This window comes from Schistocerca serialis, chromosome 8 (assembly GCF_023864345.2).
Source record: "Schistocerca serialis cubense isolate TAMUIC-IGC-003099 chromosome 8, iqSchSeri2.2, whole genome shotgun sequence".
NCBI classification, from domain to species: Eukaryota; Metazoa; Arthropoda; class Insecta; order Orthoptera; family Acrididae; genus Schistocerca; species Schistocerca serialis.
This window is the reverse complement of record NC_064645.1, coordinates 578,958,437-578,985,308: the sequence shown is the minus strand read 5'-3', so window position 1 is coordinate 578,985,308 and position 26,872 is coordinate 578,958,437. Positions and strand designations below refer to the sequence as shown.

Genomic DNA, 26,872 nt, shown 5'->3' with positions numbered 1-26,872 from the left:
AGAACAGTAAGTTCAAAATCTGCTCATGTAATGAAACGGAACACCTGCAGCCGTTCTTTCGATGTTATTTATTATACAGCTACCAGATTCGCTGATTCGATACATCACCTTCAGGCCTTGACTGACACTGAGTGGGTTATTTCGAATCATATACACGATCCCATAAGTGGGCAACATCTATGCACTGGATTCCGTAGACTGTGTCAACGTTCTTGATGGTTGGAGACACAACATCGTTGTTACAGTCTACGGAAACCATGCGTAGATCTTGGCCACGGATGTGATCGTGTGTAAGATTGGAGTTAACCCCCTCAGCGTCAGTTAAGGCCTAAAATGATGTATTAGTCACAGAAACTGATAGCTATATAAAAATAACATCGAAAGAACGGCTTCAGGAATTCCATTTTATTACGTAAGTGGACGGCCGAAGTCCCTCAAACCATCAATCAAAAGGATAGACTTACAGAAACAAAATCTACTCGGTGTTCAATTTCTTCTTACATAACAATTAAGATCGGTACGCTCAAAATCTACTCGTTGATACGACCATAACTCAAAGCTACAGTCAGTCGATTTAATGTGAAACTAAATATGCCATGAAGTTAAACAATACCCTAGGCTTAAGATAAACAATGTGACAATAATCGAAACTGTGATTTTTGCCAACTCCCCATCCACAACTCCGTATTCAGGCTACTAAAAGCGACAACAAAATGAAGCTGCGAAGAAAATTCGGTGCAAAACCACAATCAACCTGATGTCAGTTGTGAGAACAAAAACGTGTAAATGCGAAATAGCGTTCAACATTTATAGTATATTAATTTACATCGGTATTTTAGAAAGTTTTCAGATTACCCATACGAATCGAATAACCCGCGTAAAACACAAAACTATATATATCGTGTTGTTCTACATGTAAGTACAACATATATCGTAGAGCAACATTAAATTTATGTCTGAGAAAACCTAGATTTGTTACAAATGTAGTAGAAACGAGATATAATTATTATTATTTTAGATTTTATTAAAAGTGGTCTGACACTTAATTTCCCTTTTCAAAATTTTCTAGAATACAATGTCTTCAGGAGCGGATTCGCACACTTCAAGTTGCAGTAACTGCTACTAACAAGGGAACCGACAGATCTGTCAATAACCGAATTTCATTCCTGGACGCATATTATGGCTGGCGTTTCACATGTACCCAAAACGAAATAATATCATCCAGTGGGTTATATTTCTTGACACGTACACGCAAAAAGACAATTGTTGGGATACTTCGTAGGAACTTTCGCGTTACTGACAGCAAAAATAACACAGTTTCTTCAGTACAGCCGGCCGAAGTGGCCGTGCGGTTAAAGGCGCTGCAGTCTGGAACCGCAAGACCGCTACGGTCGCAGGTTCGAATCCTGCCTCGGGCATGGATGTGTGTGATGTCCTTAGGTTAGTTAGGTTTAACTAGTTCTAAGTTCTAGGTGACTAATGACCTCAGCAGTTGAGTCCCATAGTGCTCAGAGCCATTTGAACCAATTTCTTCAGTACAGAGCGTATCGTTGGCAGGCTACGTTCATTCAGTTCCAACAGAGACAACCAAAGAAAGAAAAAAGAAAAAATTATCCTCTGATTGCATTTTATGGAACGCATGTTTCTGTACAGGCAAATGAAGCTTGTAAAGTACTGGCGAATTCTCACTGCGCTAATTTTGCTTTTTGTATAAAAAAGAATTAGAAACAAATTGTTTTGCTAGTTTACCGACGTTCTTAGGTACGTTTCATCCCTCTGGCTTGAATCTGAAACATTAATGAATAAAAAAAAAGAAAGTGCAAGTTCGGATCTCTCTGTCGTCCTAGACGTCTCTTTATGGTTCTACTATTTTGGTACAGTTGTTGTTTTTACATAGTTTACGTCGATGCTATGCATTGACCAGATTTTTTAACGTAGTTTTGCTGCTTAAGGTTTTGAAGTACGCTAGTCAGGCTCTGTATTACATACCAGGTACAGCATGAGTCGCACATCTGAGCAATCTGGCTGATGAAAGTACTATTCTCGGATTTGCCGCCGGATCATATTATGCAAATCGCACAATATTTCGTCGATGTAGATAATCGCCCAGCGACGTCGAAATTTATCAGGCAAGGAGAACCAACATGCGTGTGCGAGAAGACTCTCGCAGTTGGAGGAAAGCGGCGCTCAGTGTGTGCCCTCTGCGGGGAGCCACTGAAGACCTTCCTCGCGTACGCTGTGGGCAATGACTGTGCAATTGTGCGTTCTTGTGGTTAAAAGCTGAACCAAATCTCCGGAATGAGCTGCATCGAGTCTGAAGTTGTTATTTCTGCTGTTTTAATTCAATGTAAGCCATTTCTGTATTCCAAGAGGCGCTTAATTGAAAACCTGCATCCCAGAAGATAAGACTGCCCCCCGTACGGATATGTATTGCCTTCTTGAGAGCATAGACCAGGATAGGGGCGCTATGTTCACAACTCTTCTCCCACCGCGAGCGTCCTCCCGTACAAGTGTATTGCCTGCTCCCACCCTGATAAATTTCGACACCGCCGTGCGATTATCATCAGTCGCGCCTTGTAGCAGTGACAACAACAGTTACCATCACCTGAAGATGAGAATGTGTATCGAAGAAATATTCTGGATTTCGCGCAACATGATCCGGCGGCAAACCCGAGAAGTGTATTTGCAACCGATCCTTCGGGAAAGCCTGGAAAATCACATCTGGTAACTTTACGGGGAGGAGATGGCAAACGACATAAACGACTTTAACAAGTTAAGTAATAAGAGAGACAGATTTCTATGCATCATGGCCTCTCTAGTAAGACGTCGTAACAAGCAAATTGTTCGATCACTGCATCAAAAAGATCTATTTCAAACTCTCAACAGTATCCTGGGATTGGGTAGATAGTGTCAACCTGAATGCTGGTTGATTAGTATAAGCAACAAGGTAAGCTTCACCGAATAACAAGTATACTCCTCTCGAGGCCCAATCGCAAGAAGGGAATACACCAGGTCGACGCACGGTGATTAATTTCACGGATATTATCCTGGAAGACTCAGCGGTTTCGGTGATCGAGAAAGGTCTGAACTGTGTATCAATACCTGGGACAGCTCCATTTATAAATATGATAGCTAAGGTAGAACAGGCCATTTTGAAACTTCCCAGTGACGTTGATGAAAAAATTATGACGGGTAGCTGCCAAATTGTGACCCGAGCCCTACCGAAAACGTTTAATATCAATTCAGCATAAAGGCAGGTTCTGCGAAACTTTAGAACGGACAAAAATCTCGTCATTTTACTTGCCAACGAGGGGTACATCACAGTACTCTCTCACGTGCTGAGTGCAACAGGAAGATAGAGGCACTGCTCGACGATCCTGTTTATGGCAAGCTAAGAGAGGGTTCGACTGGCAAGATTCCGGGAAAAAACAGATCTTCTGAAGAAGAGTTCTCTTCCGAATATACTCATTAAGGGCCTGGGCTAACAGGCTGCAGTTAACCCAAGACTTTATGGCCTATTGAAGATCCGTAAGGATAGGTCTCCGGTTCGCCTAATAGTGAGCAACAGTGCAGCCCAAAACATATTTCGTGGCTAAATATCTCACTTCACTGTTGGGACCCACCGTAGGCAAATGTAACTGTTAGACGCAGAATTCAGAGGAATTTATAGGACGCCTGAAGACACTTATGCTACGACCGTCGGATCTTTTGGTTAGCTTTTGCGTTGTATCTTTACTTACCCCGGCAGAACTTGTGAGAACTTACCAGCAGAAAGTTTGAGAAAGATACTGTGGCACAAGATTAAACATCTGCTTATTGACATGGCCAAGTAAAACGCAATTACATTTTTACAAAAAAGGCTAAGGGAACGAGGAACAGCTACACAAGGTTTAGAGAAAACATCTTTCGCCCTTTAGTTTACACATTGTATTTAAACAAGACCCAAAATTTTTCAATTAAGAAAACATTCTCAGTGTTTTAAGAAATATAATTTAAATAAAAGACACGTAGTATAAGCCACACTCCAACTCAAGCGCTTGAGAAAGGTTCACAATTAGCTAATTCTTAATGGAAATGTTAACCATCAGATTTTACACTTTTCTCTCAGTTAAAAGCAACAGGAACTTTTTTAAAAAAAGGTATTAATCATTTAAGAAGAAAAACAATTTAAGAGACACTGCCAACATCTACTTTCAAGGAAAGCTTCGAATTATGTATGTTTGCTTTAAAATATTAAGGTCTACATGATTTCACCATACTTAGAGCAATGAAATTCAAGAAATATACAAGGGTTGGAACTTTAATAGTGGAAACTATTTATTTACAACTCGTACAATATAGATACGCGTTTAAAAGTTTTACTGACCTTCAAAGTAGTCACCAGAATTGTGTATAACTCGTTTCCAGCGATGTGGAAGTCGTAGGATAGTCTTAGCAGTGCCAGTCGTGTTGACAGTTCAGGCGGCGCGGTCTATTGCCCGATGAAATTGTAGCAGCTCTGAAGGGAATGCTGTGAAGTGTTTCCTTCAGTTTAGAAATCGAGTTGAACTCACGAGGGCTTACGTCAGGGGAGTGCAGTAGGTGGTATAGCACTTAGCAGCCCCATCAGTCAAACAAGTCGGTAACAGCTTGCAATGTACGTGCATGAGCATTGTCCTGCAAAATGATGGTCAGGTCCTGCAGAATGTGTCATCACTTCTGTCTCTAAGCTGGTCGTAGGTTATGTTTCAAAACTGAACAGCACAGAGACAGTGCCTGGAAGGTGTAGCTAAATGTACAAAGAAAACAGTTTTGATTTTCTCTGTGGTTTCCATTTCGCGACTTATAGTTCCTTGCTTTCCGAACAACCCTCGCATTAAGTCTTCTCGTCGTCCACCTAATGACAGGGGAGTTGTATCCAGACCAAAATTCCAACAAAAGCAGTTAATTAAATTCTGCAGCTGCTAGGAACAGGTTTGGAGCATAATCTCAATGTTATTGTCTCCCATTTTTTCAGATTTTCCTGTACCAGTTACTAGATTTTTGCAACTAAATAACCGTTTTTTTATTATTTGGTCCTAATATGCATTGAAGTTCATGAAGGCAGATATGAAGCTGTGGAAGCTCTAACCCACTGACTGCACAAGCAACTCGGTCGCTCGAAATGATAAATTGTTGTTTGTACATAGATCCTGCATCAAACCCGACTGTGTTTGTTCACAACATTTTAAGTAATGACAAGAATCTTCATCTTTACGTCAACTACGAATTTATTTATAGTATTAGCTATTAATGACTTCTTTACACGTATACGATAATGGAAGTTGCAAAATTATGAAGTTTACTTAAAGTAAAATTTCACAAACCGTGTAACCATTGGGCAGTCTCACAGGTCTCCCTCAGTAACGGTGCATTGACTACCACGGGCAGCTCTGAATCTCACGGATAGCTATCCTTTCGTACTTCACTGAGTTTCATTTTGACGCATTTCGTACCATGTAAATCTTTCTTCCATTTATGCAATTTACATTTAGATTTTGCGAAATGAAACTGACTTTGTACATTGTTTAACATTCTTTACGCTTTCCCTCTCCCTAGTTTAACGAAAAAAATTGCAAACATTTCTTGTCACTGAAAGATATTAGTGTCCATGTTTTCTTTGGACTTGGAAAGTATTGTATTTTTGATCCGGTTCACACAACAATCATCGTACGAACCACAATTCACGGAATTGTCAGTGCTATTCCCTGTTTCTTCTCATCTTTACACAATTTCTAGTGAAATGTCGACATCATTCAAATGAATTTCCAATAAATTTACTAAGACATATGTAAGTCTACGGGAAAAGTAGGGGAGTTCGATGCCATAACAAGTTGCTCATATTTGTCTTTGCAAGGTTGAAAACATTAATTGGGTCCCACATTACTATGAAACTCTGGAACCTGCACAAGGAAAGATGCTTTTAGCAAGAATGTATGAAGAAAATACAAGATGGTTCATATGGCTCTGAGCACTATGGGACTTAACATCTGAGGTCATCAGTCCCCTAGACTCAGAACTACTTAAACCTAACTAACGTAAAGACATCACACACATCCATGGCCGGCCGCGGTGGCCGAGCGGTTCTAGGCGCTACAGTCTGGAACCGCGCGACCGCTACGGTCGCAGGTTCAAATCCTGCCTTGGGCATGGATGTGTGTGATGTCATTAGGTTAGTTAGGTTTAAGTACTTCTCAGTTCTAGGGGACTGATGACCTCAGAAGTTAAGTCCCATAGTGCTCAGAGCCATTTTGAACACATCCATGCCAGAGGCAGGATTCGAACCTGCGACCGTAGCAGGAGCGCGGTTCCGGACTGCAGCGCCTACAACAGGTCGGCCACAACGGCCGGCTATGGAGAAAATACAAATAAAAGTAATTCAGCTTCATCTCTACTGTCAACACCTAGTAATAGCGCAAAGGGAACTGCTAATTATTATGGATATTAAATGAGTTGTGGGTTCTAGATAATAGTGACTGAACAATTGTTACAGACAAACTATCAACGAAAAATGAAATCCACTACGCAAATAACGATCACGTTGCCCAGTGTTATCTGTTTATCAATGAGCTGAGAACCAGGGATATCCGCTTGCCATGTTTTTCACGCACTATCTGTTCTAACTACAGTAGGAGTGTACAGTTCTCGAGCCGCGTGACCGGCTAAGAATTCGTCAATTTTCAGCATTTTTTTAAACCCTTGCAGTGTGCTTGGCATTCAAAATTTTGTCATTTTATTTCTTTCAGTGTCTTCTTCGTGTATAAAAATTTCAGGGCAGATTTCTACATGTCGGAGTGGACCATTCCCTTGTTATACAAATACGGGAACGTCATTTCATGCTGCTTCAAATCTATTCCATAGTGCGTTAATTGTTGTAGCTGGTAAACTTTTGACATATGTTTTCAGTGGGTGAGACCTGGATAAAGTGCTAGCTGGGAGGTACAGTTTACCTTTTTAGCATAGCCCTAAGATGCTACAGATCATATCCCCAGTGACTTTCAGGGATGGAAAGCGCCCCAAAATATCATCCAAATTTAAAAGAAACAAGGTCGCACAATGGATAACGTCTTATTAAGGGAAAATTGCTAGAGATAGCCCAATGAAACACGGAATTGTGGCTGCCACACCTGACAAGGATATATTTATGAGGGAATCCATCACAATACAAAAGGAAAATAACGCTCAACAAAAGATTCTAGTTTATTGCAAAGAGACGTCAAAATGACTTATGCACTGAGTCAAGAGTACAATAATTTAACATACGGACATGGGATTGGAAATACGAACTATAATGTTTGTGAAAATTTGGGGGATACATAAGTGAACGATATGCAATTGCTATATGGCCTACGATTGCAAAAAATGTTAATGATTTAAAGAAAAGTCCTGAAAAAGCATGAACACCAATTCAGTCACCTAACGTATGGTGGGTGCAACTACGTGGCTGCGAAAATTAGATCTGAAAACGGAAATCCTGAGGCCGAATAACTGACTTAATGCTCGTCTCTTCTCTGTGACTGCAACACTATTGTTGAAACTTCCTGATAAAATTTTTACTTAAACTTGCAGGCTTTCAAATTACTACGCAACCTCCGACTCAGAGTTGAAATAGTAAAAGTATTGGCTGGTTTCGTTGTCTAGGCGCTCGGATACATACTTGCTGCATTACTGGCCAAATACTGCTGAGTCTACAGTATAAGAATGCACACATGAATCTAATGGTCGAAGGCTTCTATCACTCGCCAATTGCGAATTATGAAAGTAACATGTAAATTTATAAATGAAAAAATTACAATTAAATAAAATCTGCAGGTACTATCTCAACGACTTTAAATAATGAATACGATAGTAGAAGTACTTTTGAGAATGCGGTATATTTCTGCGAAGCACTTATGGGTGGCGATGGTCCAGAAATTAAATAAAATATAAGTTGAATAACAGGGAAACAATAGATTCCCACTGCACGTAATTAGTTCAAAAATGGCTCTGAGCACTATGGGACGTAACTTCTGACGTCATCAGTTCCCTAGAACTTAGAACTAGTTAAACCTAGCTAACCTAAGGACGTCACACACATCCATGCCCGCGGCAGGATTCGAACCTGCGACGTAGCGGTCGCGCAGTTCCAAACTGTAGCGCCTAGAACCGCTCGGCCACCCCGGCCGGCACGTAATTAGTTATGAACAACAACATAACTCGCGAGATATTCACTTCTTAACGCACACTACGTCTTCACTGCAGAAGCCACGGAAATCACACAAGAGCATAGGTCGGCACTCCGAAATATTTGTGTCCTCCGTGACCACGCGCAAACTGCTCCACTGTCCTCCGACTGTGCGTCCGTTGCGCTATACTGTGCGCGTCCAGCACTCACTCCCGTGTCCTGTGCCGCACCGTCCACAACTGCCGCCCTGCTCAGGACTCCGGAAACGATGCTCCTCCCCACTTCCATACAGTCTCTCCACGTGTCTTTTTTGCAACGATCGCTGTGATTGGTTAGAGCGGTACCACCCTGTGTTCAAACCAACGCACACTCACAAACGTAATGAAACATATCCGAAATACTGGATCTATATTTAAATACTTGAAATTAAATAAATATTCCCACGGCTGGACCATAAAGACGCTCTAACACACATTATTAAATACATAAACAATTAAATAATCAACTTTTGTGGTCCTGTCCTCCTCAGTTGCGCGTAATACTACGGTATATTGATAATTTTCACTTATGGACCGTCTGACAGCAACTGAATAAAACACAATTTTAGTGCCATACGCGTTTCGCTTTTATTTTCTGCACACACACACACACACACACACACACACACACACACACACACACAGCCCCCCCCAAAAAAATACGTAACACCAAAATACAGACAGACACACACACACAGCACAAAAAAATACATATCACACCACAACACACACACACACACACACACACATACACAGGACAAAAACAAAAATAAATAAATAAATAAATACAATAAAATAAAATTAAATTAAATTAATACCACACCAAAACACACACACACACACACACACACACACACACACACACACACACATACACAAACGCACACACAAATGCATACACGAACAGACCACAGAAACTTCAATAGTTACACTCATAAGTTTGGCAGTAATATTCGATCTTTGGCAAAAACATTTGACAGTCGGCAACAGAAAACAAAACATTGCATTAAAACAAGCGTTCAGTGCATAGTGCTGTTGAAAGTGGAAAAAACAGCAAATTGGCGCTCGTAGAAAGAAGAACAACACCAAAAATGCAACAGGAGCGTAATATGTAAGAAACTGCCTACGCAACCTGTAAGTACAGTTCAAAACGTTACTACTTAATAGGAAATACCAACCACCAGAACTGTTTATAACCTATAGGCACAGTGACAAAAATGTAAATAAAATAGCTAACATATGTACATATTCCAGGCCACTGATGATGCCTTGCAGAAAATAAAGGCGAAACGCGTATGGCACTAAAATTGTGTTTTATTCAGTTGCTGTCAGACGGTCCATAAGTGAAAATTATCAATATACCGTAGAATTAAATAATCATATATCAAAAGAAAAGAAGCAAAAGGTAGGCCAGTAGCCTAATGTGTCTATGCTCTCTACAACACAGTAAATATTTAACCAATTTCTCCATGAATAGTACATATCGGATATAAACAAAAACATAGATGAATAAATATATTTATAAGCATGCTGCTACCGTTTTTGCGTGTAACTGTGGAGTACTTATGGTCTGACACTATCGATAGTAATCGGTCAATTTGACCTCCAATAACGCATGTACTATTTAAGTTACATGCCTGTAATTCACACCAATTTAGGTTTACACTAATAGCTTTCTAGAGACACGGTGATCGACAAAATCGGATGAAGAGTTTCTATTTTGGAAATTCGTTCCGGGATTTTACTTGTATAATTTAACGTCAAATACTAAACTTTAAACAGATAAAGATATTGAACATCTGATTACACAATCAGAATCTTCGTGCAAATAATAGTAATGTGCATGTTTCTTTTTAGGTATCATGATTCATCTGCCTACTTTTAATTTCTATGAGGGGGGGGGGGGGGGGTAGAGGTAGAGGCATAGCCCTCTAATTACGGGCCGGCGTATTGTTGATGACATTCTCCGACACCATGTGAAACTTTTCCTACATGGTGCACCACGGGCACTTTTCCAGGAAGATAATGCTTGTCCGCATACAGCTCGGGTTGCTGCAGACTTCCTATGCCACGTTCTGTCTCTCACAGCCGACCTGCTCCCCTACGTACGGGACCAGGTGAAACGCCAGACACCACCGTGTCACCGTGTCGCTGTTCGAGGCTCATGGACCAGTCTACCTCAGAAAATCGTCAGACGTCAACTCGATGCCGGACCGTGTTGCAGCATGCATTTCAGCAAAAGGTGGACCAATGCGTTATTGATGTAGCACTGTATTTGTCCTCTTGTTCTCGCTGTATTTGTTACTTGCCTTCATTTTGGGATGAAGTGAATCTCTCATCTGTATCATTACGTCTAAAAAAAATTCATTTCAATCCGATGCTCGCCTCTTGATGCACTATCTTCAGTGCTAGTGAATGTATTCTGGCTTAAAATGTAGTGGACTACGTGTCTCCACCGCCTGCGGCTACGGCCTGCGTCTGAGTAGTGCGTTTGTGTTTGTACAGAGGAGGTGCTGGGCAGCAACGAAGCGCTGTGGATGTCCAACGACGGCCACCTGCTGCTGTTCGCCACGTTCAACGACACGCTCGTGGAGGAACAGCGCTTCCCCTGGTTCGGCACGCAGGACGACGGAAAGCTGTACCCCGAGATCCGTAGCCTGCGCTACCCCAAGGTAACCTCTCGACCCACGTCGCATTACATCACTCAATCACACACACACACACACACACACACACACACACACACACACACACACACACTGTTCATCCTGTAGGCCCACAGTGAGTATATCCTCAAGTTTGCGAACTACTTCTGAAACAAATATGCATAATGTACAGCGTGAAGAAAAAATCATACACTCCGACTTCACAGCGTTAGTCCTTCCATAGTAGCAAATAAACATACAAAAATTTCTGTATCAACATTTCCTTATGCAAATATTTTTAGCAGAAAGCGAATGCCAAAGAGTGGCAACTTGGGAACCCAGAAATGTCATTTACTATAAGTATCTGCATTCAAGACATCTTAAACAGCACTAAACAGTTAATGGCATGGGTAATGAGTAGGTAAAGATACTTAAAGTGAAGGATTCGGCTTTAGTTATAAGTTTATTTCTTATTTTTTCTAATTTTAGTCTGAATGATAAGGTATTTCACTTCTTAACCATTATACAGTAATAACAGCACATATCGTACAGCAGGTGTACAGCTCTCCAAAGACGCCAGTGCTCTCTTTGGAAGGGTTACTAGTATACTTTCCGGTGACTTTATTACTTCTTGACTATTTAATTAATTTAAAGATATCTTCAGTTGAAAAAATGATTTATGGAAGCCATGACCGATTTCGGGACGTGATACCGTGCAGCTGCGTACAGCAGAGAGTTTCCGCCTGAGAGATAGTGATTTAGAGCCCTTCCACTGACTGGCCCGATAGCACGTTGTGCATTACCAAACACAACAATTTTAAGCACCTCAAGATGAGATTTTAACATCCCGAAACCGGTCGTGGTTTGGCTAAACCATTAATTCAAATGAAGCGGATCTCTTTAAATTAATTAATCATGCATGTCAGTCGCGAATGTCCTACATCTTCACTAGTTACACAGTACTGTGTCATTATTCTTATCCTTCAAAAAGAGTGGAAGGTTAATTGTATGTACCGTGTTTAATACGAAGCGCCAGCTACAGGAGTGGTCTGTGTCCACAGCCCGGAACGCCTAATCCTGTGGTGACGCTGTCAGTGGCTGACTTGGCGGACCCGAAGAACATCCGCACCAGGGACCTGAAGCCACCGAGTGCGCTCAACCACACAAAGTAAGCCACCCTGCGTGTTCGCCTCCACACTCTCGGCAGGCTCTGAAGTCAGGTTGATTTACAGTGCATTCTGGTTCAGTGGAAATACTAAATCATCATTAGCCGTTTCTCATCTGCTAATTCATAAAGGCATCTTTCACAGTTCTCTGCGAAGTATGAATTGGCGTTTTATGCATTAAAGTATGTCACGCCTGCATCTTGATGTTATTTATCCATTTTAGATATGAGCTCACTGGACAAATAATTATTTACCTCTATCAAAATCATTATAAACATTATTTAATGCCTCGTAAATCCACACCAGGACTTGATAACTGCCTGTATTCGGTTAGTAAGTGAGTCTAAAAGATTCTTCAGGTGGGTCACAGCGAAGTTAAGCCACTCGCAGCTCAACTTCACCAAATTGTGGGGATGTTGATGTCGGCGTTTTACCTGTTGTTCTAAAATGGCCCACAGAATTTCACTGGGGTTTAAGTCAGGTGATTTTGAAGGACAATTGAAATATATAGGGTGGGGAAGTGTTCATAAAACAATTCTCACACTCTTCCAGCCCGATGGACTTAGCAGTTGTCGTCTTAATGTGCCTATGTGACAAATGGCCTCTTGTAAGGTGACCAATTCCAAATGTTCATTGCATCCAGTTCTCATCGCAATTTTCTCTCGCTAACAGATGGGGATGGGCTTTTATTCACTGTCTGCAGCAATTTCTGTTGGGCTTGGTAGCGATTTTGATTCGCAAGCCGTGAAACGCGTCTCCTTTCCCTCCGTCAGGATCTTGCTCTGAACACAATTCCGACGTCGCATTTTGCGGCCCCGTGTGTTACTCCACTGTTTTTGGACACGTTGGACAGTTTGCCGCGAAATACCAGCAAATGTACCAATTTCACACACCGTATGGCCATGGTTATCACCAAATACGATTGCCTCTTTTTGCCATTCTGTCACGTCCTAAGATTTACACATGTTTATGTACAACGTCCTCTTGAAACATGAACACCTCAGTCGTCGCTAATGGTTTATGCTGACATAGACGCAGTGCGCACGGTTGAACACATGACTCAATCTCGACGCCGTATGTAAAGGCTTAACGATTCGCCTGTGACTAATATTTTGTATGGTGAGCTTAGGATCTCTTTTACAATAAAACAAATCCAGTAAATTATTTAGAATATCCCTCTTCCATAACATGATAATTTTGTACCTCAAACAGAAAGGAACAATATTTGAACCACAACTGCAGTGTTTTCATCTATCTCTAAGTGAAGGAAACCAATTTTTGTGACGGAGCAAATGAGCATAGCAAGCGTTTAGTAGAGTCTGGTTTCTTGCACGTTCCATTGCTCATATACTAGGAGGAATTAGGCTGTGAAGGCGGTTCATGAATTGTGTCTGCCTGCTTGGATAAAGCAGTCGGCAAGAGCACTGTATGCGAAGAGCGACGTAACTTTTTCAAGTTCCGGTCCAAGGTACAGTTTTAATCTGTCAGGAAATTTCAAAATAGCGAATACTCGCAAAAGAATGTAACACACCTTCTAAAGGATAGCATGTGCCGCGCCCTAGAATTGGTAGTATTGTTTTACATCGAGGAGCATGTTTTCAAAATGAGAAACTGTGCATATAGAGGTAACTGCAGGTAGTCTCTATATTTTCTGCTATAATTCCAGGATTTGACTTTCTAGTTCATTACATTCATTCTTCGAATTTACCAATCGATTGATCTGTGAGATGTATCAGTATAATTAGACTTGTTCATAGTTCATACTGTCAGGACTGGGAACAGTATCAAACTTGTGCATTCCTTTTCGGATTGATTTAATTCGTGAAACACATTTCTGTGTAATGTCAGGCCTCGATTCTGTATCGTAGTAGCCACATGGGGAAATACAAACTCCCAGTGGCATACGACTTATGTACAGCAGTGGTTAGGAGAATACTTTTCGCTATTTCGGTGCCTGATATACCTATCAGACCTCATTCCTATTAAGCTTTGGTGAGATTTAATGGGCTGGAGGGTCATATTACTTGGTATTTCCACTTCCTACATGACCAGGCAGCACGCAGTACAGTTTGTAGCGGTCGTGTTATGCTGTGATTACTACACTAGCACCTGTGTTGCAGGACGCCACTGCAGCCGCAAAATTGGTTTGTGCAGAGAGTTTGGGATGGGATCTCCAGTACCGTTGAGTCTCCATAATCAGGAACGCTTACTCACAAAAATTCTTTAGCAAACGAAGCTTCCAAATAGGAGGTCGACGACTGCGGTCTAGGAACAGGCTAGCTGTGGCTAGTGGGCAGCGATTGAGTGTACTGTGGCAGCAGGAGGGTGTGGTAGCATAACAGTAGCTGGCAGCGTTGGAGGACTTGCTGACTCGAGTTCCGAGATACAAGGTACATGCAGATGGACTGGCGTACTCTGCACGCAGCTCATGGCAGCTGGCTGGTACCTCAAGACAACTCTGGTCGAACTCAGAGCTCTGGGAGACTGTTTGGGGTCTAAGGTAATGATGGGTTTGCCTCTACAAATCCAGTTCGAATCCCAGAACCATCAAGTCCAGGTGGTGTTAAGTTCCTATGGGACCGAACTGCTGAGGTCATACGATCCTAGGCTTACACACTACCTAATCTAACTTAAACTGACTTACGTTAAGGACAACACACACACCCATGCCCGAGGGAGAGACTCGAACCTCCGACGGGTGGAGCCACGCTAACCGTGGTAAGGCGCCCCTGACTGCGCGGCTACCCCACGTAGCACCATATCAAGGCTAGGTGGCAGCTTGTAGACCAACAGTTTCGCCTAGGTGCTGATGCTCAATGTTGCTCAGCGAGGTTGTAGCTGCTACGTCATACATTCAACCGACGACTGACGAGCAGTCTGCGATGGTTGAATGCACGGCGCCAATGTAATGCTGTTAATGGCTAATCGGGGAGCATTTATACTGTCATTAGCCGTGTGTGTTGTGGCTGTAAGATGACTTCCGTCACAAAAGCTGGCTGACAAAACACAGAATTGCGCTACAGCATGTAGCATTCCAGTCCAGCACTGATGGTAGAACGCCATGCTTCAGGGTGATGCACCTGCAGAATAAAGTAGGGTACTGGCCTGCACATCCCTTTGCTGGTTGCGACGTTTCGTCTGAGGCCAATGCTACAACAAGTTGGACATACAACGAGAAAGACGTCAACAGTATTGCTTAGTGGTCGCAATATTTCTAGGTTGGAGGCAACATTTTTAGGTATTCTTTTCATCATCGTGAAGATGATACACACGATCGTCGCTATAACAACACTTGTCAGATGATGATTAACTTCAGTCTCTAAATGTTTTACTCTAGTACCTGTGTCTCACTATCCTCTTCATTATATTTATTCTTCGAATTCACCAACAGCTTCATCTGCGAAATGTATCAGTGTAATTAGACTTATTCGTAGTTCATATTGTCAGGAGTGTATCAAACTAGTGCTTTCCTTTGCGGATTGATCTAGTACATGAAACACACTTCTTCTGTGTTACGTATCATGTTCGCCCTGACGAAATTGTTGTTTTACTTTTAATTAGTAATTATTTTAGTTCGTTGAATACGTATAACTTTCTGTGCAGTCTTGCTATGCATATTTGTAGAGTAAAATTAGTTTATAGCCCCCTTTGTTATATTTTCTTCTTGTAAGCCTCCTGAGAATATAATAATAATATCTCTTACAATGATAACATAATGCGAACACCAAGGAAGAAAAGAAGTGTACTGCCTGACGATCCTTCGGCGGCGAAGTCACTAGAGACTGAGCAGACGTTCCACTGAGGAAGGAAATCTACCGTGTAGTTTCCAAGGAACCATTCTAGTATTTGCCTTAAGTGATTTACGGAAATAATAACAGATAACCTAAATATAGATCTTTGGACGAGAATTTGAACCACTACCTTATCGAAAACGCGTCTACTGTCTTATCACTGATTCTGTATGCGCATCATAAATTAAAACATTTTAGTGAATTATTTCAGTCAGTGTATTTTTGGCTGACAAAACCATCGTTGTGGGAGCCCAGTCACATAAAAACAATCAGAAAGTGCTGATGTCCATAACGCTGACGCCGTTTCATGACAGAGAAGATTACAGACAAATAAAGTTGCTGAGAATATTCCACGTACTTTCTCATCCTTAAAAATATTTCCGTAGTTGAAGTTCAAAATTTACGTGGAAGGAAAGGAAACATGTGGAGCGAGTTAATAGATTTCCTCTCAATTTAGAGTTTAGCCTCGAGTCTGTAATGTTGTCAACGCAGACGCAACACTTACGTGTTTGCAAAAGGACGAAGAGAGGCACAGGTACCCCAGACATTTAAAATAACTACAGAAAATCCTACCTAAATCAAGCTGTTCGGACAGAATTTGAAACTCGCTGCTCCAGAAAAAGCGTTAGGAACCTTCATTTCTATGCCGCCCCTCTCGGTGATTTACGTGGGTATGTGTTAACACATCATATCCTGGCAGCTCTGTGCGAGTGCGACGAGAAATCGCTCAGTCTATCAGATGACATATGCATTTTCATTTATGAAATACAATCCACAATCGATACATCGCCATAATTTCTAAGTAACAACATATTACCTGTCGTAAAATTCCAAAATGGTTGTCATCAGTGTTTGTGCAGTCACACTCCATCTCAAAAATGTGCATGGCATAAACTCATAGTTTTAGCTGTGGGCCGATTCCAATTGAGCACGTGCAAAAATGTCAGAGTTATCTTTTAGACCACTAATAGAGAAATTCAAGTGACTTTTACGTCTACCACTTTGGCAAAATATTTCGTTGCACTGATTAAATGACGCCATATAAAGCAAAACATGCATCTGTATTTTTAATATTATGCACTCTTATAGCGCACAGAAGTAAGGTACAGAGATCAGAAGAAATTCTGCTATGAAATCTTCTCAGGTAATCAACTGAGTGGCGTCGTCGTTGTGACGCAACGTTACAATGCATTCTGTGTCCATCATCTCCATGTTCAACACTCAGGCGCCTCCGGAAGCTGACGCCTACTAGTGTTAGAGATGATATAGACTGACCACACGACTAACGACACCAGGTACTTCGCGGACTGGTCATCAAGGGTCATCGTAGAATTCGGAGTGGGACCGAGAACACTCCATCAGCCAGCCAGAGACTCCTTTGTGCTACACAGGGCACTGGCCGCGCCTGCTCGCCGGCAACCTGCTTCAGCTAGTGGTCGCTAAACTCGCCTGGACGTGCAGATGCTGAGCTGAGTGGACAGACTTTAGCTAGAATGGAACACAAATGATGGAACTTTAAAAATATTTTACTAACGTCGTTGACGCTTCACAGGTTCCCGAAAGCTATCCTGGCTTCAAGCAGACGTGTCTCCGCTCGCTCCTGTATAGCACTTTGTAATCACCTAACCCGTGGTGAGGTACTGAACTCGGTAGCGTCGCCTTTACTGATGATTACTAAGCGAAGTGGAACAGCGGTAAGAAGGTGTACAGCCTTTCTCATTTACGTGTCTCGCTGCTTCCCTCAACCGCTCAAATTTGATGGAGAATGATTCCTCATAAAAGGACACAGGTGATTTACTTCAGTGCGCTTACCTAATCCGAGCTCGTGCTCGGTCTCTGATACCTCTTCGCCGACCACATACTAAACTTCGATCTTCCTTCCTTCTTCTTCCGTGTTGACGGCTGAAAAGCAGCGATATAAATTACTTCCATATGTAGAAAATTAGCAGAATATTCTAAGATCATGCACAGTCGTATTACACTTCACTTTCAGAAGAAATTCTGTGAGTACATAATCTTCAATGAAAGAAGATAGTCAGTTGCTAAAGTAGAAAATCCTTTACAGCAAAAAGCAGCCGTATTTCCCCACTAGAATTCTTGAATCATCACTATTCCTAAAATTGAAGTAATCGTGATCTCATTGTATTTCTTGACTAGTTAAAGTAATACAAAGTTCTCATCTTCACCCCTTCTCGATGTGCGAACTCAAATGGAATCGAAAGAGTTAACCTTTGATTTGAACAGCTTTAGGTGTTTTGCAGAGATTCTGTATGTATCCATTTCAGTGCTACTGAAGGGTACCGCATACACACTTGTTGGATTTTCTCTTGCAGGGAGCTGTACTTCACGGCTGTGACGTGGGTGAGTGTCACCGAGGTGTCCGTCGTGTGGATGAACCGGCCGCAGAACCTCTCCATCGTCACCGTCTGCAAGAATCCGCTCTGGATTTGCCAAGAGGTCAGCAGCTGCCTAGAAATAGCGAGTAGATTTAGTGCCTCGCATCTACATATTCTGACGACAAATGAACGTTTTTTTTTTTTTTTGAGGTTCTTCAAAGGATACTTCAGTCCGAACAGCGTGATGAGCTGGAACGGTACACGTAGTCACTATATTCCCGTTTTTACTGCTTCAGCTGATATTACCCCTTTCTTTCATTAACATGAAATTTCCATATTATGCCATATCAAATTTTTAAGAGCGTCGTATGTATACTTAACGATACTACTCACAATAAAAACTGTACATAAAAGGAAGTGGATAGGAGAAACATTACTAATTGTTTACAGCCCACAACACGTAAAATTAGCTACCCACACATACATACCGAGCTGTGCCCTTATGTTCTTGTGTCCTTGTGGGACTCTCGTGATAAAGACCGCTGTTCCGATGCTGTCAACATCATTCTTGCGTTTCGAATAATGCTGACGCTACGTAAGAAATGGTAACATGAGACATTTTCACAGTAGGAACTTCAGTAAATAACGAGCAAGTCGTGGTCTTAAGACTCTGACACAGACTAAGAGCATCCCAAAAATTTGCTCGGACATCATTTCAAAGTACTTTCAATCGATTGTTTCCGACGACGGTTCTCACGAAGTTTGCGTTTGTTGTAAGGCAAAGACTAAAACTGGAAATCCCTCGCATATATTCCGAACTGATTTTTTCACCTACGTGACCCAATTTAAGCTCGTTCGGATTTGACTGAATAAAAATTAGAGGTCTACAATCACCGAGATCTCAAACAATGTCTCAACCGCCCGGTAAGAAGAAGATGTACATAAAAAGTGGAGACTATATCCACTAGTTCAAACATAGGCTGGATGCACAATCTCTTATCAATAGCTAACGGTTTTGCGTAAACGAGTGGTTGTTACTGTCCTTCTTGATTCCGAAATTACCATGGTTTAGTGATTTTTGCACAAGAAACGTGTCAGTTGACTAAACTAAATGGTCTACCCAAATAACATATTATTTCTAAACAAGCACCACTCAGCTGTCTTTACACAATTTCAAATTCAATTGTTGCTTGGTCTTAGCCCATCATCAGGTAATCAGAGAGAGGATAACAACAGAGAAAGAGTACACCGTTAGAATCCCTGCTAATAGTGCATGACAATTGCCCGGGCTTGCATCATCGTCGGGGAATCTGATAGAGAATAACGACAGAAACCGATATTTCACTAGATTCCCTCCTGATAACCAAGGCGACCGTTGTCGTGGATTGGCGCATCAGCAGAGGATACGATCAATGAACTTCTAATAACATGATAGGCCATCTGACCGTTGACCAAGCTTAACCAACCATCAGGCGATCTGACACACGGTAAGAACAGAGAAACAAAATCCTCTGTTACATAACGCAGGCTTCCACCGCCAGTACTTGCGTCTTTCATGATATTTGTTTTATTTGCTTACGGTGGTGGGGTTTCAGGTTCCGCTAAATAGGTCAGGTGTTCACTACACACAGAAGGCGTCTACACGGGTAGCAGGGGCTGTGTAGCTTGGACTGAGCGGTTTTTTAGATTAGACAGTCTCACGAAATATCAAAAAGGGCTCCAGTCTCGAAGGGTACAGGGCAAAGAAACGACGAGAATCAACCAAGCAACAGTCGGTATTGTAGTCGTAAATTGTCGTAGCTGTGTTGGAAAAGTACCAGAGCTTCAAGCACTGATAGAAAGCACGGTAGCTGAAATCGTTATAGGAACAGAAAGCTGGCTTAAGCCGGAGATAAATTCTGCCTAAATATTTACAGAGGTGCAAACCGTGTTCAGAAAGGATAAATTAAATAAAATAGATGGTGGTGTGTCTGTGCCTGTTGGTACTAGTTTATCTTGTAGTTAAGTTGAAATAAACTACTGGCCACTAAAATTGCTACACTAAGAAGAAATGCAGATGACAAACGGGTATTCATTGGACAAATATATTATACTAGAACTGGCATGTCATTACATTTTCATGCAATTTGGGTGCATAGATCCTGAGAAAACAGTACCCAGAACAACCACCTCTGGCCGTAATAACAGCCTTGATACGCCTGGGCATTGAGTCTAACAGAGCTTGTATGGAGCGTACAGGTACAGCTGCCCATGCAGCTTCAACACGATACCAGAGTTCATCAAGAGTAGTGACTGGCGCATTGTGACGAGCCAGATGCTCGGCGACCATTGACCAGACTTTTCAATTGGTGAGAGATCTGGAGAATGTGCTGACCAGGGCAGCAGTCGAACATTTTCTGTATCCAGAAAGGCCCGTACAGGACCTGCAACATGCGGTCGTGCATTATCCTACTGAAATGTAGGGTTTCGCAGGGATCGAATGAAGGGTAGAGCCACGGGTCGTAACACATCTGAAATGTAACGTCCACTGTTCAAAGTGCCGTGAATGCGAACATGAGGTGACCGAGACGTGTAACCAGTGAAACCCCATACTAGCACGCCAGGTGATAGGCCAGTATGCCAGTATGGCGATGACGAATATACGCTTCCAATGTGCGTTCACCGCGATGTCTCCAAACACGAATACGACCATCATGATTCTGTAAACTGAACCTGGATTCATCCGAAAAAATGATATTTTGCCATTCGTGCACCCAGGTTCGTCATTGAGTACACCATCGCTGGCGCTCCTGCCTGTGATGCAGCGTCAAGTGCAACCCCAGCCACGGTCACCGAGCTGGTAGTCCATGCTGCTGCAAACGTTGTCGAACTGTTCGTGCAGATGGTTGTTGTCTTGCAAACGTCCCCATCTGTTGACTCAGGGATCGAGACGTGGCTGCACGATCCGTTACAGCCATGCTGATAAGATGGCTGTCATCTCGACTGATAGTGATACGAGGCCATTGGGATCCAGCACGGCGTTCCGTATTACCCTTCTGAACCCACCGATTCCATATACTGCTAACAGTCATTCGATCTCGACCAAAGCGAGCAGCAATGTCGAGATACGATAAACCGCAATCGCGATAGGCTACACTCCGACCTTTATCAAAGTCGGAAACGTGATGGAACGCATTTATTCTCCTTACACGAGGCATCACAACAACGTTTCACCAGGCAACGCCTGTCAACTGTTGTTTGTGTATGAGAAATCGGTTGGAAACTTTCCTCATGGCAGTACGTTGTAGGTGTCACCATCGGGGCCAACCTTGTGTGAATGCTCTGAAAATCTAATCATTTGCATATCACAGCATCTTCTTCCTGTCGGTTAAATTTCGCGTCTGTAGCACGTCATCTTCTTGGTGTAGCAATTTTAATGGCCAGTAGTGTAGATGGTTCCTGCCAATTACTATGGGTATACGTTATACTCAACAGCCGCACTAAAATAAAAATTGTCTCCTTCTACCGCCCCCCCCTCCCCCCCGACTCAGATGGTATAATAGCTGAACGGCTCAAAGAAAACTTGAATCTCATTACAAATAATTAGCCAACTCATACAGTTATAATTGGTGATTTCAATCTACCCTCGATCTGTTGTCAAAAATACATGTTCAAAGCCGGTGGTAGACATCTTCCGAAATTGTAATAAATGCTTTCTCTGAGAATTACTTTGAACAGTTAGTTCATGAGACCACACGAACTGTAAATGGTTGCGAAGAAATTCAGAAGAATGCAAAATCCCCAAGACTGGCTAAGTTTCACGGAAGCTCGAAATTTTGTGCGGACATCAATGCGAAATACTTTTAATCGTTTCCACAATGAAATATTGTTTCAACATATGGTAGAACACCCAAAGAGATTCTGGTCATATGTAAAGTACACCAGTGGCAAAAAACAGTCAATACTGTCACTGCACGATAGCGATGGAAATGTTACCGATGGTGGTGCCAATAAAGCGGAGTTACTAAATACAGTTTTCCGTAATTCCTTCACGAAAGAAGACGAAATAAATATTCAGAATTCTACACCATAGCAGCTTTTAGCATGAGTGACATAAAAGTAGATATTTTAGGTGTTTCGAAGCAACTCAAATCACTTAATAAAGGCAAGTCTTCTGACCCAGATGGTATACCAATCAGGTTCCTTTCAGAGTATGCATACACAACAGCGCCTTTCTAAGCAATCATATACAACCGCTCACTTGACGAAAGGTCTGTTTCTAAAGACTGGAAAGTAGTACAGCCAATATTCAAGGAGGGAAATAGGCGTAACCCATTGAATTACAGACCCATGTCACTGACTTCAATTTGCTGTAGGATTTTGGAGCATGTACTGTACTCGAACATTATGAATCACCTTAAAGAAAATGACTTATTGATACATAACCAACACGGATTTAGAAAATATCGTTCTTGTGCAACACATCTAGCTCTTTTTTCCCATGAAGTAATTAGTGCCGTCGACAAGGGATCTCAGATCGATTCCATATTCCTAGATTTCCAGAAGGCTTTTGATACCGTTCCACACAAGCGACTATTAATCAAATTGCTTGCATATGGAGAATCGTCTCAGATGTGTGACTGGCTTTGTGATTTCCTCTCAGTGTGGTCACAGTTCGTAGTGACAGACGGTAAATCATCGAGTAGAACAGAAGTGACATATGGCGTTCCGCAAGGTAGTGTCATAGGCCCTCTGCTGTTCTTAATTTATATAAATGATCTAGGTGATAATCTGAGCATCCCCTTAGATTGTTTGCAGATCACACTGTAATTTACCGTCTAGTAAAATCATCAGACGACCAATTGCAATTACAAAATAACCTAGAGAGAAGTGCGAAAAGTGGCAATTGGCACTAAACAAAGAAAAGTGCGAGGTCATCCACATGGGTACTAAAAGGAATCCGATAAATTTTGGGTATGCGATAAATCGCACAAATCTAGGGGCTGTCAATTCGACTAAATACGTAGGAACTACAATTACGAGCAACTTAAATTGGAAAGACCACATAGATAATATTGTGGGGAAGGCGAAACAAAGACTGCGCTTTGTTGGCGCAACACTTAGAAGATGCGACAAACCCACTAAAGAGACACCCTACATTACACTTGTCCCTCCTCTGCTGGAATATTGCTGCGCGTTATGGGATCCTTACCAGGTAGGACTGACGGAGGACATCGAAAAAGTGCAAAGAAGGGCAGCTCGTTTCGTGTTATCGCGCAATAGGGGTGAGTGTCACTGATATGATACGTGAATTGGGGTGGCAGTCATTGAAACAAAAGCGGTTTTCTTTGCGGCGAGATCTATTTACGAAATTTCAATCACCAACTTTCTCTTCCGAATGCGGAAATATTTCGTTGACCCCCACCTACGTAGGGAGAAATGATCATCATATTAAAATAAGAGAAATCAGAGCACTAACGGAAAGATTTAGGTGTTACTTTTTCCCACGAGCCATTCGAGAGTGGAATGGTAGAGAAGTGGTGTGAAAATCGTTCTATGAACCCTCTGCCAGGCATTTAAGTGTGAACTGCAGAGTAACCATGTAGATGTAGATGTAGAACGTTGTCCAAGGCATACTTCTCTGATTTTAGTTCCGTCTGCTGTTGCTGGAGACATAATCGGAAGCTAGGTAGACTCAAAATGCAGTTTCGACTTTAAAAAATCTTAGTAAGCCGATCTGCTGAAATGTTCTCACAAAATTGTCGTTTCGTGACGTCATCAGACCATTGCATAAGTAGCGGAGTCGCGCCAACGTGTATTAAGTAGCTTGCACTGGTGCAGAATTTGCGCTTTTTGCTTTATTTACCGCTAAGACTTCCGCTAAGACTTCCGCTAAGACCCACCATGAACCATGGACCTTGTTGTTGGTGGGGAGGCTTGCGTGCCTCAGCGATACAGATAGCCGTACCGTAGGCGCAACCACAACGGAGGGGTATCTGTTGAGAGGCCAGACAAACGCGTGGTTCCTGAGGAGGGGTAGCAGCCTTTCCAGTAGTTGCAGGGGCAACAGTCTGGATGACACTGATCTGGCCTTGTAACACTAACCAAAACGGCCTTGCTGTGCTGGTACTGCGAACGGTTGAAAGCAAGGGGAAACTACAGCCGTAATTTTTCCCGAGGGCATGCAGCTTTACTGTTTGGTTAAATGATGATGGCGTCCTCTTGGGTAAAATATTCCGGAGGTAAAATAGTCCCCCATTCGGATCTCCGGGCGGGGACTACTCAAGAGGATGTCGTTATCAGGAGAAAGAAAACTGGCGTTCTACGGATCGGAGCGTGGAATGTCAGATCCCTTAATCGGGCAGGTAGGTTAGAAAATTTAAAAAGGGAAATGGAGAGGTTAAAGTTAGATATAGTGGGAATTAGTGAAGTTCGGTGGCAGGAGGAACAAGACTTCTGGTCAGGTGACTACTGGGTTATAATTACAAAGTCAAATAGGGGTAATGCAGGAGTAGGTTTAATAATGAATAGGAAAATAGGAATGGGGGTAAGCTACTACAAACAGCATAGTGAACGCATTATTGTGGCCAGGATAGGCACGAAGCCCACACCTACTACAGCAGTGCAAGTTTATATGCCAACTAGCTCTGCAGATGACGAACAAATTGAAGAAATGTACGATAAAATAAAAGAAATTATTCAGATAGTGAAGGGAGACGAAAATTTAATAGTCATGGGTGACTGGAATTCGGTAGTAGGAAAAGGGAGAGAAGAAAATGTAGTAGGTGAATATGGATTGGGGCTAAGAAATGAAAGAGAAAGCCGCCTGGTAGAATTTTGCAGACAGCACAACTTAATCGTAGCTAACACTTGGTTCAAGAATCATAAAAGAAGGCTTTATACATGGAAGAAGCCTGGAGATACTGACAGATTTCAGATATATTATATAATGGTAAGACAGAGATTTAGGAACCAGGTTTTAAATTGTAAGACATTTCCAGGGGCAGATGTGGACTCTGACCACAATCTATTGGTTATGAACTGTAGATAAAAACTGAAGAAATTGCAAAAAGGCGGGAATTTAAGGAGATGGGACCTGGATAAACTGACTAACCAGAGGTTGTAAAGAGTTTCAGGGAGAGCATAAGGGAAGACATGGCAGGAATGGGGGAAAGAAATACAGTAGAAGAAGAATGGGTAGCTTAGAGGGATGAAGTAGTGAAGGCAGCAGAGGATCAAATAGGTAAAAAGACGAGGGCTAGTAGAAACCCTTGGGTAACAGAAGAAATATTGAATTTATTTGATGAAAGGAGAAAATATAAGGAATACAAACGTCTCAAAAATGAGATTGACAGGAAGTGCAAAATGGCTAAGCGGGGATGGATAGAGGATAAATGTAAGGATGTAGAGGCTTATCTCACTAGGGGTAAGATAGATACTGCCTACAGGAAAATTAAAGAGACCTTTGGAGAAAAGAGAACCACTTTTACGAATATCAAGAGCTCAGATGGAAACCCAGTTGTAAGCAAAGAAGGGAAAGCAGAAAGGTGGAAGGAGTATATAGAGGGTCTATACAAGGGCGATGTACTTGAGGACAATATTATGGAAATCGAAGAGGATGTAGATGAAGATGAAGTGGGAGATATGATACTGCGTGAAGAGTTGGACAGAGCGCTGAAAGACCTGAGTCGAAACAAGGCCCTGGGAGTAGACAACATTCCATTAGAACTGCCGACGGCGTTGGGAGAGCCACTCATGACAAAACTCTACCATCTGGTGAGCAAGATGTATGAGACAGGCGAAATACCCTCAGACTTCAGGAAGAATATAATAATTCCAATCAGCGGCCGATGTCTCCGAGGGGTTCAAGGCGCTACAGTCTGGAACCGCGAGACTGCTACGGTCGCAGGTTCGAATCCTTCTTCGGGCATGGGTGTGTGTGCTGTCCTTTGATTAGTTAGATTTAAGTAGTTCTGAGATCTAGGGGACTGATAACCACAGCAGTTAAGTCCCATAGTGCTCAAAGCCATTTGAACCAATAATTCCGATCTCAAAGAAAGCGGGTGTTGACAGATGTGAAAATTACCGAACTATCGGTTTAATAAGTCACGGCTGCAAAATACTAACGCGAATTCTTTACAGACGAAAGGAAAAACTAGTAGAAGCCGACCTTGGGGAAGATCAGTTTGGATTCCGTAGAAATATTGGAACACGTGAGGCAATACTGACCCTACGGCTTATCTTAGAAGCTAGATTAAGGAAAGGCAAACTTACGTTTCTAGCATGTGTAGACTCAGAGAAAGCTTTTGACAATGTTGACTGGAATATTCACTTTCAAATTCTGAAGGTGGCAGTGGTAAAATACAGGGAGCGAAAGGCTATTTACAATTTGTACAGAAACCAGATGGCAGTGATAAGACTCGAGAGATATGAAAGGGAAGCAGTGGTTGGGAAGGGAGTGAGACAGGGTTTAGCCTCTCCCCGATGTTATTCAATCTGTATATTGAGCAGGCGGTGAGGGAAACAAAAAAAAAGTTTGGAGTAGGTATTAAAATCCATGGAGAATAAATAAAAACTTTGAGGTTCGCCGATGACATTGTGATTCTATCAGAGACAGCAAAGGACTTGGAAGAGCACTTGAACGGAATGGACCGTGTCTTGAAAGGAGGATATAAGAAGAACAACAAAAACAAAACGAGGACAATGGAATGTAGTCAAATGAAGGCGGGTGATGC

At 42.1% G+C, this 26,872-nt stretch overlaps 1 protein-coding gene across 1 annotated transcript in view; it reads left to right on the top strand.

Annotated features, from left to right (window-relative positions):
- LOC126417133 (dipeptidyl aminopeptidase-like protein 6) overlaps positions 1-26,872 on the top strand; it is a gene marked incomplete at its 5' end in the record, with an annotated part of 447,744 nt that overhangs the window by 324,291 nt on the left and 96,581 nt on the right. The window contains 3 exons of the mRNA XM_050085030.1: positions 10,726-10,892; positions 11,927-12,033; positions 18,156-18,279. Of these exons, the coding sequence (XP_049940987.1) occupies positions 10,726-10,892; positions 11,927-12,033; positions 18,156-18,279 (398 nt within the window). The remainder of the gene's footprint in view (positions 1-10,725; positions 10,893-11,926; positions 12,034-18,155; positions 18,280-26,872) is intronic.